Source organism: Mauremys mutica, chromosome 12 (assembly GCF_020497125.1).
Source record: "Mauremys mutica isolate MM-2020 ecotype Southern chromosome 12, ASM2049712v1, whole genome shotgun sequence".
Classification (NCBI taxonomy): Eukaryota; Metazoa; Chordata; order Testudines; family Geoemydidae; genus Mauremys; species Mauremys mutica.
Window position 1 is genome coordinate 30,522,609 of NC_059083.1, and position 13,669 is coordinate 30,536,277.

Here is a 13,669-nt window from a genome sequence, read left to right on the forward strand (position 1 = left end):
GTGGTGGTTTTAAGTAATAACAGACAGAACAAAGAAAGTCACTAAGCAAAATAAAACAAACACGCAAGGCTACGCTAAATACACTAAGAAACTGGTTACAAATAATAGTTTCTCACCTTCACATAAGCTTCTTTCACAGACTAGACTTCTTTCTAATCTGGGCCCAAACCTTTCCCCTGTTCAGTATCTGTTAGTTGCAGCAGACCTCTTGGGTGATAAACAGGGGTCTCCTGACCTAATTTTAAATCTAAGAATGATACATACATGCAAATAGGAAAACCATATTCAGTAGCTTACAACTTTTCTAATGATACCTTAAATAGGACCTTTTGCATAAAGAATGTTCCAGTTGTGTCATATTCATATTGATTAAGCATATTTTCAGTGTATGGAGCACCCCGTAACACCCTGATCTGGTCTGATTTCACTCCTGCGCAGGATTTCCCATTCCCAAACCTGAGCTGATCGCACGGCTGGAACGAGGGGAAGAGCCGTGGGTGCCCGATCTCCAGGCCTGCGAGGAAAGAGAGATCCTGAGAGGCACCCACACAGGTGAGGACTGACACAGAAACCATCTGGGGTATGAAGGAAAAAGTTGCAGGAGTTTCCTTTCCAGGCTTCCTTCCCTGTGAGTGTGTTTTGGGTGAGAAGTGGAGGCAGAATCCAATTGCTCAGTCTTTGTGTTGGGTTTTCCCTCTGTGCTAGTCCTCTTTCTCCCCAGCACAATGACTCCTGTCTGGATTGTCTCTCTCCCAGCACATCATGAGAGAATGAGTGAGAATGAAGAGGAGAATCATGATGCAGAAGTTCCTGGTAAAGTGGAATCACAGGAGACCTTTATGGGAAGTGCTGCATGGAATTTTTCCCACTGCTTGGAAGAGGGAGAAGCCTGGGGAAATTGGCACAGGTCAGAGAGGCTGCTGGGAAACCACCCAGGGCAGAAAGTGGATTGAATCTATTAATGGTGGGAGAGGAGACCAGGATCCCAGAGCTCAGCAGACAAGGAAGAGACACTCTGGCGCTGCCTGCATGTGGGAAAACATTCATTCTGAGCTCACAGCTTGTAACACATCAGACAATCCATACTGGAGAGAAATCCTCCCAATGCTTGAACCATAGGGAAAGCTTCAATAACAACTTAGACCTTAATAACCACGGGAGATGCCACACAGAAGAGAAACCCTCTCAATGCCTCGAGAGTGGGAAACATTTCATTTGGAAGTCAGAACTAATTACACATCAGAGATTCCACACACAAGAGACCCCATAAGTGTTTCGTCTGTGGGAAAAGTTTTTCATGTGGAGGTCAGATCTTGTTAAACATCAGGGCATCCACACAGGAGAGAGACCCCATAAGTGGTGGTTTGTTTTTTTTGATAGAATTGCTGCAAAGAAACCAAGATTTTTTTTAAAATATTTTTATAAATTTTAATTGCTAAATTGTTTTAGCCTTTGCAGAGTTAATTTTTAACTTTTTTTTAAAAAGTGCTTATTTTTTAAAACAATATTTTAATTAACTTAGATGTTACCATTTTCATTATTGTTTTAGGGATGTAAATGTCCCATGCCTGTAACTGCTGCTTTTTTTTATTTTTGCCATATTTTTTTTTATTTGTTGCTTGATTGCTTACCTGGGCCCGATTTTGTTTTTTTCTTTTTGCTGAACCATTTTTTTTTTATTATGGCTGCCTGACTTTTTGCCTGGACCCGATTCTGTGTGTGGGTTTTGGGTTTTTTTGCTGAACTGTTCCTTTTTATGGGCACAAGCCTTGTTCCACTACCAATTCAGCAAGGAGGGTGGGCTATTTACCTAGGCCCCACCTCTTCTGTTTTTTTTAAACATTTTTGCTTACAAGGGTTACCTTGGGGGGAGAGAGAGCTCAGTGGTTTGAGCATTGGCCTGCTAAACCCAGCGTTGTGAGTTCAATCCTTGAGGGGGCCATTTAGGGATCTGGGGCAAAAATCTGTCTGGGGATTGGTCCTGCTTTGAGCAGGGGGTTGGACTAGATGATTTCCTGAGGTCCCTTCCAACCCTGATAATCTATGAGTTATTTCCCATGAGGCTTGCCACCTGGACAGAGCACATGGCCAATTGGTGGCTGCATTTCTCCACTGGGTGACCAATCCCAACATAAAAATCCTTTGGGATTCTTGCCGATGAGGTACTATGGAAATGTGTTGGGCTTATCCCCTTGCTGTATTCTGCTAACCTGAGCTCTGCTTTGCTGTAGGGTTGGAATTGGAGACTCCCTCACTGGTTCCTCTAAAGAAGAACCCCAACGTTGTAGTGGTGTCTGAAAAATACAACCTGATGCCGATGAAGAGACAGAGGTTGGTCTGAGCATCCTGCCCTGCTCTGGGGAAAGCGTCCCGACCTTGCACCTGTGGCTTCCTCTGTCTGCCTCACCTTTACACTCTGTCCCTCAGTCCTGAGAATCACTCTGTGTGGAACTGGGAGGCAGGACTCCTGGGTTCTATCCCTGGCTCTTGGGAGGGGAGTGGGGTCTAGTGGTTAGAGCGGTGGGGGCTGGGAGGCTGGACTGAGTGCTGAGGGGATTTGCCCGAGGCCCTGTGTGTGGTACAGGCCCAGCATTGGTAACCTTCCCCAAGCCACCCCTGCTTGCCCCTTCAGCCCCCTGCAAAGCAGCTCTAGGGTTGTGTGTGCTTCCTGTGTTCTGCATGCTAGATCATCACGTGATCTGGGCTTGCCTGCTCCTTGCTCAGGGCAGTGTCTGATCCCTTTCCTGGGCCATGACCTCAGCGTCTCAGTACCATGTCTGCTTTTCCCTCTCACAGCACGTCCGCCCCCTCTGGAGACAACCCACCAGTAGAGAAGAAATGCAAGCCTCTGAACACCACCCCCAACAGCACCAAGGAAATCAAAGTTAAGATCATCCCCGCGCAACGTGAGTACATTGAGGCCCCGGTAGTCAGGACTCCTGGGTTCAGTCCTCAGCACTGGGCGGGGAGTGGGATCTAGTTGGTGAGAGTAACGGAGTTGCAGGGGTGGGGCTGAGAGTCAGGACTCCTGGGTTCTATCCCTGGTTCTGGGAGGTGACTGGGGCGTAGCATGGGGGAGGAGCGGGATAACACATGAAGTTGCAAGTGCATGGAGCTTCAGTTTGTATAACCACTTTCGTTCCCCCCCCCTCTCTGCAGCAATGGAGGGCTTGGGCTTCCTGGATGCCCTTAACTCTGTCCCCATCCCGGGGATCAAGATCAAAAAGAAAAAGAAAGTCTTGTCTCCTACTGCAGTCAAGGTACAAACACCTCTGGGTGGGGGCTGGTGGGTTAGAATAGGGCAGGGAGGGCTGAGAGGCAGGACCCCTTGGTTCTGTCCCCAGCTTGGAGAGTGGGGGGATCTGGTGGGTTAGAGCAGGGGGCTGGGAGGCAGGACCCCCTGGGTTCTGACTTCAGCAATGAGAGGGGAGGGGGTCTGGTGCAGGGACTGAGAGTCACTGGTTCACTTTCCATTACACTGATCCCACACTTCTCTGTGTCCCAGGCGAGCCCGTTTGAAGGGAAGCCAGTCCCAGAAGCGAGCGCTGTTAAACCATCCTCTCCAGAACCTGGTACTGCATCCAAGCCCGTGGAGGTGGATCGGCCCGGCACTCCTGTGCCGGCAGTAGAGGTCCCAGAGCTGATGGAGACCGGTAAGGATGGGGAAGGCGTTGGAGCCAATGGGTTCTGTTGTGCTAACCCTGGGCGGGTAATAGGTAATAATTGGAGATATACCAATCTCCTAGAACTGGTGTTGGATCAGACCTGATGTTGCCACCCAGGAGGCCATAAAACCCATAATGCATGTGGCCGGGTGGGCCATGCTAGCTGGGATACAGCTGCCTTGGCGGGGGGGCAGCCCCTGTGTTAGCGTAACTGTGGGGCTGGCAGGGCTGTCTTCACCTGGGGGTCCTGGGTTGGGCTCAGGAGGCATTGGCACCGGTTGTTAGATCCAGGCTCCGTGAGGTTGTGTGTTTGTGTCTGGTCGCTGAGCTGCTCTGTGTCCCATCCCCGCAGCCTCGTCTGAGCAGAACTTGGATGCCAAGCCCTCCGAGAGCGCCGCTGACTCCGTGTGGCTTACCAAGAAGGGCAAGAAGAAGAAGACAGTGACTTGGCCTGAGGAGAGCAAGCTGCGGGAGTACTTCTACTTCGAGCTGGATGAGACTGAGTTAGGTGAGTACTGGGGCATGGGCCTTTCCCTCTAGGGGGCACTAGCTCCCATCCAGCACTTGGGTTATGGGACATGGGGGGCCTTTCCCTCTAGGTGGTGCCAGCTCTGCTCCAGCACCAGGGGACTACCTGGCTTCTGCAGGTGGGCAAAGGGATACAAGGCCTTTGAACTCCTGTTGTGGAGTGGGGGGAGGGAGGGTGTCACAAGGCCTTTCTGTCCCCTGACTAAACCTCTCCCCGTTTCTTCTCCTCCCCTGGCAGTCAACGTGAACAAGATCAAGGACTTTGGCGAGGCAGCCAAGCGGGAGATGCTGAAGGACCAGCACGCCTTCAAGACGGCGCGCCGGCTCAGCCACAATGCCATGGGGAAGAAGGTGCCCTGGGTTTACCCCAAGCTCATCGATCTGCCTAGCCCCTTGGTGCAGCCGGGCAGCGGCAGCCGCGAGAAGTTCACCCAGGCCGAGAGGGAGAAGGGCATCCTGCAGGAGATCTTCCTCTCCAAGGAGAGGTGGGTGTGGCCCTGACGGGCGGGGCGAGGGGTTGGAAGGATACTGGAGGTGAGGCCGAGGCACCATTTCCCAGTTGCACAATGTAGGCTCTTTAACGGCCAGTATGTCAAATTTAGGGCCACCCACCTGAATCCAGCGTGTCTCTGTCCCTCTCTAGCGGCATATGAGCCGGCTGCTGCCTCTGAGCCTGTCGACTTGGTGGTTTGACTCAGGGACCACAGACCCTGATTTCAGCTCCAGACGTCCCAGCAGATGAGCCCACCAGGGGCCTCTCTAGGTTGCTGGGCACCAGGATCCAGCTCTGACCCTGCTGTCTTTGCTTCCCATGGCGGGTGGATGCTGGGTGGGTGGGTGGACCTGGCCTGTGAGGCTGTGCTGGTAGCATGGGGGTGGGGGGGGCATCAGGCTGTGCCGAGAGCCCCACAGTGGGGGGCTATGACCACATCTCTTGGTGCTGAGATCTGACCAGAATTTCTCCTCTCCACAGCGTTCCATACAGTCTCCACGAACCCGACCCGGAGTCGTACGAACCCCTGCCGCCCAAACTCATCCCGCTCGACGAGGTACGTCTGGCCCAGGGCCCTGGTTTCTCTATCCTGCTTTGAGGGACAGAAGGAGGGGGCCTGTGGGGTAGAGCAGGGGGATTGGTAGTCAGGACTTCTGGGTTGGCTCCTCACTGTGGAAGGGGTCTAGGGGTTAGAGCAGGGGGTTCATTTCCCAGCTCCCTGGGGGCTCTTCCTCACTCTGTGTCTCTGTCTCCCCTGTATAAACAGGGACGGGCTAGAGAAGGGCAAAGGCCCAGGAACCCGAGCGCCCAGCCATGACCCCCAGCCCCTGAGGCTGGGGCGTCCTCCCCACCCTCAGCCCATCCTGACTCCAGTGTCTCCTCTGTCCCCTCTCTCAGGAATGCACCATGGACGAGGCCGCCTACCAGGAAGGACTCGACTCAGCCGCCGCCTCGCAGTCTCTTGGCGGATCCTGGGCCTCCAAGCTGCCTCCAGTGCTGGCCAACCTGATGCCGGGCCCTGTGTTCCCCAAGAGCCCTCTGGACCCCAACCCCAGCTCCTCCATGAACGTGCAGGAGATCCGCCCCTCCATCACGGTAACTGGAGCTGCTGCGTAGCCTGACTGACCCTATAGGCTCCCCGTAGTGGGCGGGTCTGGCACCAAAAGGGTAAACTCTGCACTGCTCTATGGATGGGGCCTCCCTGGCCCATCTTCCCCCAGAGCGGACCATTGCTTCCCCCTGCCACCCCACCACTGCTGGAGCGGACCATTGGCCTGGTCTCCCTGCCTCCAGCCTGGGTGAAGGTCCAGCACTTAGGGGGAAGGGGAAACTCGGGCAGTGCACCAGCTGAGCAATCGTTGGGGTCGGGGGATGCGTGGGGCGGTGGGACTCTTTCCTATCACTCCCTTCTCCCAAAGCGGTTGGGTCAAGCCAGCCCCTGGCCCCAGCTAGAGGGTTTAATGGACTAGCACAGTGCCCTGGAGTTAAAGGTCAGAGAGAGCTCAGAGGGTGGTGTGGGCGGGGGAAGGAGGGACTCTCTGTCTAACCCTGCCCCTCCTGTCTCCCTTCCCTGCACAGGGCGGGCCCAACAGCCACAAGACGGAGGAGCTAATGAAACAGCCGGATTACTCGGACAACATCAAACACTTGCTTGGCAACCTCCAGACACAGCCCCCGGGGCCCTCAGGAGGTAAGAGACCTGTAGGGAGGGGGCACTGACCCTGTTCTCACCTCCCGCTGCTAGGAGGAAATCCTGTCCTGCCGGTCGCCTTCTGGCTTCTGTTTCTTTGCCTTCTGTCTGTCTCGATGGGGCGCCTGGGACATATAACCCATCAGTTCCTACAGTTCTAGGGGTTCTGGCAGGTGGGTAATCCGAAGGATGTGACCTTGCTCGTTCGAGTGGCTGGGGCCAGGGGAGAGCTGGTGCACCCAGCATCCTGATGACATCATGGGTGTGCGAGTGCATGTCTGTGTGATTTCCTGCTCTGGGGGTTCCAGGAGAGGTGGCCATGTAAACATGTCCTGGGTTAGAATGGGAGGTTGCTGTGAAGGGATGGGAAGTGTAACCCCATTGGCTGTATTTGACCCCTCTGCTCTCGTCTTCCAGTGCCCCATGGGCTGCTGGGCCAAGGGCCTCTTGCCAATGGATTCCCACCTGGACCAAAGAACGTGCAGCATTTCCCTCCCGGGGGACCAGGACCCATGCCTGGTAAGCAGGGAGCTACTATCTTCTGTGGGAGGGAGGAAACGCGGGGCGGGGGGGGACTGTCAACCTTCAGCTGGGGTGTGCCAGAGTCAGTAGGGCCTGCTGACCCCAGTGTGGTGCTAAGGGGGGTTGTGCTGCAAGGAGCAGGGTAGAGGCTCAGTAGGGGACACTGCCCTGGCAGTCAGTGCTGGCACCAATGCCCCAGTGCGGTGCTAATGGGGAGCTCAGTAAGAGGTGCTGTGTGGCATGGAGTAGAGTAGGGGTTTGGCAGCAGGTGTCTTTTTGCCCTTGGTGCTCAGACAGGGGGGTCTCTAACCTTTGTGCCTCTCTTCCCTGCTCCTAGGTCCCCATGGTGGCCCTGGGGGTCCTAACATGCTTGGTGGGCCCAGGATGATGGGCCCTCGCCCTCCCCAGCAAGGCAAGTTCTGGGATCCCCCTGACAGTGAAATGCGAGGAAACCTCCATGGGGGTATGCAAGGGGGTGGCCCCAGCCCGGTGCCCGGACCAGGCCCTTTCCACCGAGGGCGAGGTGGGGAGCCCCGCTTCCAGGATCATGGTGGAGGCCATGGAAGAGGTAATTGCAGGGGGCTTGGCTTACCCTCTAGGGGGATCAGAGGGCCATGGCTTTGGAATGGCCTTGCCCCTTTGTGGAAGGGGCCTGTGAGTCTCCCCTCCCCCATTTTTATCCAGCAGGTGGCAAGGGCCGATGGGGGAGACCCAGCATGCATTGCACCCATTCGATCCTACAGGCCCTGTTCCTTTGGGGGCGGGGCCTAGAGTGACAGAGAGCCCCCTATAGGCCTGTGAGAACAAGGGAGACAGTTTCAGCTGCAGCATTGCACCCTGGGAGCTGTAGTCTTTTTCCCCAGCCCCCGCCCTGCTCTGCCACCACCCTCTGGCCATGCCCTGCCGCCATGGCTGACCTGCACCCCGTTTTCTCTCACGCAGACATGTCGCACCGCCCCGTGTGTCGCCACTTCAAGTTGAAAGGCAGCTGCAGGTATGAGAACAACTGTGCCTTCTACCATCCCGGAGTGAATGGGCCGCCCCATTGCAGCACCCAGGGTCCTCCCCCCAGTCTGCCGACGCCCTGTGAAACCGCCCAACACAGCCGCCCCCACTTCATGGACTCTGGGGTGCCCGCTGTCAGACTTGGGCTGCATCCACCACTTATGGCTTCTGTGAGGCCTTGTAATGCCCGGAAGAGGAAGAGGAAGAAGAAGAAGCAACCCCCCCTGATGGCTGCTGCTACTGAGGAACCACTGCGGGGGGAATTCCCCCCACAACTCAACTCCCTCCTGTATTTTAACATGATGGTGGCGCTGATGAGACATGACTTTGCACCCCCCAAGTGACTTTTTGTAAGCACTAGAGCTGCCACCTGTGGGTTGTTACCACTGTGTACATCTCTGTGGAGCTAGCAAAGGTGTAAAAGGGGGTGTTGCATGGCTGCCCTACCCGGCTCCGGGCTGTGATCTGTCCACAGGTTCGCCTGCTGCAGACCTAATCTGAAGACATTTTGCCTGGGGAGACTTGACCCTGAGGAGCAGCTGGCCACACTGCTTGGCTCCCCCCAGGGGTGAAAGTAACTTAAAGGACTTGCCGGTACACCAGAGTCCTGCGGAGGGGGAGGGGCCTCAACCAGAAGAGGCGTGGCCTCTATCAGAAGAGGTGGGGCCTTTAAATCCCAGGGCTTTTAAATCAGGATTTAAAGGGCTTAGTGATTCAGCTAAAGCTAGGAGCTGGGCCCTTTAAATCACCCTCGGAGCTACCAGCTGCAGAGGCAGCTGGGAACCCTGGGGTTTGGGCAGGGGTGAAAGTAATTTACATTTCTGACCCATATGGTCCAATCACAAGCAACCCACCTCTCCTATGTACTTCGTGGATCCCTCCCATTGCGTGACATAGTGGCTTTATTTTCTCTATCTATACTACTACCAGGACTGTCTGTAATAAAACTTTACTATTGGAATAAGCCTGAAAAAGTGAAAACTCACTGTCACATTTTTCTCTGTGTCTTCCCTCCTCCTCCAGCCAGGCTGCTGACACTAGGCTCCGTGCTTTCTCCCTGCCTGGCACTGAGTAGCAGCTGCAGGGGCTTCCCTCTAGCTTGCAGCAGGGAGACTGGCTGAGGGAGGGAGAAGCCTGCCTCCTGCATAAGAACAGTTTAAACTCAGCTGTTCCCTGCGCGCTTCAGTAACATTTCAAAGAGGATCTGCAAGCAGTTTGGACATCACAACCGTGATCCTCTGCTGGGGAGGGAATGGGATAGATTTGAACTTGGAAATGGTTCCTGATTTTGATTGTGTTTTTTGTGTCTGGGAGATCCCCTCATCCCGGGGGCAGAAAAGAACTGCCCCTGCCATGGTCACACACTGTTCTTATGCAGGCAGCAGCAGCAGGCATCTCAGCCAGTCTCCCTACTGCAAGCTAGAGCCTAGAGGAGAACCCCTGCTGGGGGTGGGGCAGGAGGAATGCAGAGCCTTGTCTGCAGCCTGGCTGGAGGAGGGGGAGGGAGGAGATGAGAAACCAATGTGACAGTGAGCTTTCCCCTTCCACCTGCTTTGATTAGCTCTGGATTTACGCGGTGGAGCCAAATGCTTGTATTTGTTGTGTATATTAGTATTGGAGACAAGATCCCCACACCCCGGGGGCAGACAAGGACTGCCCCTGCCATGGTCAAACACACCCTTCCCCGCTCCCCCCCAGCTACTGTGAGTGAAATTAACAAGGATGCCAGAAGCCACTCCTAACCCCCAGGGCTGAACCACTCAGAGAACAGCTGAGTTTAAACTATTCTTATGCAGGGGGCAGGCTTCTCCCGCCCTCAGCCAGTCTCCTTTTCTTACCAGTCCTCCGTACCGGCCCGTACTGGCTTACTTTCACCTCTGGCTCCCCCAGAAATAATGCCCTCCCCGGGTACGTGGTCAGGAGACTTCTCCCTCCATCTGGCCGCAGCAGGATACCCGATCCTTCAGTTGGAGAGGAGAGGGGTCCCTTAACCACTGCCCCCCACCCACTGAGCAAAGGGGGTGCTTGTTAACTCCACCCCCTTCATGGGGTCGTTGTAGATAAATCTCTGCATTCAGTATCTTCATATGACTTTGTATTTTTATGTCTCTTCATATAACCTTGTATTAAGCCTATCCGCTTATAACCTCTTTGTCTCAAGTCCTTTGATATAGGAACTTTGTATCAGATCTGTGGAAGAAAACAAGCCCTCGCTCTGCGTTTGTAAGCAACAAGGTATTTTTGTTGTTACATTTTTTACAACAATAACAACATTTCTAAACTAACCAAAAGCAATAAGTATTAACATTTTTATTGTAATAATATGATGGGGTTGTTTTGGAGCCTTAGTTACATAACACAGTACATTATAATTAGTACATAAGGTAGATACTTTATAGGATGTTTGAAAAGCGTGTTTTTTAATTTGATATATATTTTGAAGCACATGGATTTGACCTTGTAATTTAGAGATTATTTTTTAACCTTTGGTAGGAGTGAAAGTAAGTTTTGGAATTGGTCGGGTATTAAGATGGTTCAATTAAAAGGTATTTGAAACCTAAGAGCTAATTGTAGGACTCTATTTTGTTCCATACCCTTCCAACAAACATTGTTATGGACCGTGACAACTTTTTCATGCTTTAGCTTTTGTACACACTGAAACTGTGGGGGTTTTAAAGGCCAAAGTGTTTATTGGTTTTTTATTTTTATTTAAACATTGGGTGTTATTTTAGGAGCGCTGACTATAAATTGGCTAGGCATACCAGGTGGTTTAATTTTTTAAATATTACAGTGAATTATTTAATTTCACATGCATTTTTTTCCCGGACCCGGCAGGATTTGGTATGTGGGAGCCCACACCCCTTCATGTGGCCCGTATGCTTGGAAGGAGCACTGTGAGTGTCTGCACTTTTACCCTGAAAACCTCCAAGTATGTCTTCATGGCCACAAATTAGATGGCACTCCTGAAGCATTAGCAAGGGCAGTGGGTCAAGTCTGATGCTTAAGATTACTCTGAATGGCCATGAACTGGTCATTTAGGAAATTCCGAATCTCTGAACAGGCCTGATCCCACTTCAGTTTCTTTTCTGCCTCAGTGATATTCAGTACCATCTATGTTAGCAGTTCCTGGGTCATCGAACTAAGGGCAGAGATAAACCCAGGTGAAGGCTGAAATTGGTAAATTACATGTTAACTAGGCTCCAGTAATAAGACCTGTGGCTTTTTTCGGCTGCTCGAGGTTTTTATCATGTAATTGGGTAACCAAATAACAATAAGGACCCCTTTTATCGGGAATAATAACCCTGCTATGAAACCCACTAATCTCAATTTTGGATTCTTAAGGCTCATTTGTAGTGATATTATATACTTTACTGACTCATCTGTTTTTCACTTAATTGTTCACTCATATGGGATATTCTGAACCTTAAATAATTTTTTCAAACAATATTTAAATAGATTACTAAGGTGTGAAGGCCTTGGCCATTGGGTTTCATTAGAATATATGGTATTGTCTGTATTTGGGTATGTTACAGGGGTGGTAGTGGAAGAAAATGCAGAGGTAGTGGCAGCAAGGCGCCTTTGGTATTTGTTATCTGAAAGCCAATTAGGAAGAGCAATACATGCTGAACGTACTTGGCCAAAAACACAGGGTGCAGCTTGTGGAATAAACCCCAAAGTTCAATTAATACCACATTTCTAAGCATGGGTCCCACAAGTTTCTCTCTGCTAGTGTATAATTTTTTTGGTTTTTTCATCAGGGCCAGTTTTTAATGTCTTTTTGTAGTCAGGTATCAGAGGGGTAGCCGTGTTAGTCTGAATCTGTAAAAGCAGCAAAGAGTCTAGTGGCACCTTATGCTCCCAAATGTCTGTTAGTCTATGAGCTTTCGTGGGTGAATACCCACTTCGTCGGATGATGCATGTAGTGGAAATTTCCACTACATGCATCATCCGACGAAGTGGGTATTCACCCACGAAAGCTCATGCTCCCAAACGTCTGTTAGTCTATAAGGTGCCACTAGACTCTTTGCTGCTTTTGTAGTCAGGAGTCCCTGGATTTTGGTGGTTTCAGTGGCATGAGCACTCCTCCTTTCCTGGAGCAGTTGTGGGTTAGTACCATGCAGGAGAGAGGTTACCAGCACCTCGTCCTGTGGTATTTTGGGGTTTTTTAGCAGATGTTGGATGTATGGTGGTTTTGTCAGTGGACAAGGGAGAGGTTACTAGCACTTTACCTTGTTCTTGTCTCCTGCTGTCCAGAAGAAGGAAAAGTACCAGCAGAAGAGAGACTGATCCGTAGTCAGAGTGGTGGTATCTCGAGGTGGAGGGGCCTTTTTGCAGTGAGAAGCATGGGTCCAGGCAGTCAGTCCCTGGCACTTCACAGCGGTGTTGGTAGTCAGCAGGACTTGGTAAGGGTCTTTCCAGCCTGGGGCCAGAGCAGTCTTTCACTGATGGACCTTTATGTAGACCCAGTCTCCTGGTTTTAACGAATGGCAGGGTTGCTTTGCATCCTTGGATAGTGCTTCTTTCACCTGTGACTAAAGAGGCCTAACCCATTGTATTAATGGCTGGCAGTAATTATTATATCACAGTGAAGGATTTTGCAGGCTTAAAGCAGCAAGAGCGGCCCCACCGCTCCTGTTCAGTGTGTCCCTGGGCTCTCGCCATTACTGCCTGTCCAGGTATTTTGCCGGGACCCCTCTGTAACAGTCTAAACCAGCTTTCTGTGGTGTTTTTAAGGTTTTAGGGATACGAAGCTCAGCTCCCCCTTTCACTATTTTATCTGTTTTGTATTTTTGCAGCCCCTAAACTTTTTGTTTTGTTTTTTTCTGCTGGCCTTGCTGTTTTGCAGACTTGTGCAGCTGGATTTCTCTTTTTTTATGGCTGTTCGGGCACATTCAAGCCTTGGCTGTTAGCAGTGTCCTTGAGCGTCTTATCTTCAGACTGAGCTTGCTAGCTTCAGTGTTTAGTTAACTCATTCTGATTTTTTTTGGCTTCTTGTAATCTACAAAGGAAACTTTCACTTTTCACTTGCACACTTTTTTTTAATTTAAGAATTAACACATACACGTTGCCCATTATACAGTGCTTTAGTCTTATTTAATTTACGCCACATACACCCTTCTAGTGAAATGTCTTTATTACAGAACTTTGGAGCAACAAGCCAGGACAAGCACACCCACTTTTGAGGAGTCCACTCGGTACAACCTCTGGTGTTTTTAATAGCTTTTCTTTCTTCCCAACCCTCTGGCTTGATCCAGGGCATGGGCGCCAACTTATATGGGCTCTTGGAGCTAAAGCCCCAGGAATATTCATAATCAGGGGCTCTGCTCCACCAATATTTGGAAATATTAGATTTTTCCCCCTCCCCGGAGTTTCCCTGCCTGAATGTAAAGAGAGCGCACAGTTGCTGCTGCTGCCGGTAGCCTAAGGGCTGCAGCATTAGCATAAGAGGAATGTGCTAACGACTGCTGAAGCACTCAGGAGCGGGAGGGGAGTGGAGGGGGCCTCCCCTTCCCTCTCCTCTCCTGCCCCTACCTGGAGGAGACACAAACGGGCCAGGAGACAGACAGACATTCACCTTAGCAGCTGTTGGGGCTTCCGTGAGTGTTTGACCCTATGATTTTTTATTATGTTTGAGTGTTTGACCCTATGATTCCCCCCCTGCCCCAGCCCCCCCCCCAGTCCCAGCCCCTACTCCTACCCCCAGTGAGGCACAGCAGGCTGCACAGGGGAGGCAGGAAGCCACATGTGAAGGCAATGCCCCCTCCC

At 51.7% G+C, this 13,669-nt stretch overlaps 1 protein-coding gene across 1 annotated transcript; it reads left to right on the forward strand.

The window, feature by feature from the left end:
* Window positions 1-593: 593 nt before the first annotated feature.
* LOC123346096 (serine/threonine-protein phosphatase 1 regulatory subunit 10-like) lies at window positions 594-8,752 on the forward strand. The gene is made up of 12 exons (XM_044983313.1): window positions 594-813; window positions 2,232-2,331; window positions 2,797-2,906; window positions 3,160-3,260; window positions 3,506-3,653; window positions 4,018-4,173; window positions 4,432-4,678; window positions 5,167-5,242; window positions 5,584-5,781; window positions 6,265-6,376; window positions 6,794-6,895; window positions 7,841-8,752. Exons 1-12 carry the CDS (start codon window positions 726-728, stop codon window positions 8,245-8,247), a joined length of 1,845 nt encoding a protein of 614 aa, XP_044839248.1. The 5' UTR covers window positions 594-725; the 3' UTR covers window positions 8,248-8,752.
* Window positions 8,753-13,669: the final 4,917 nt, after the last annotated feature.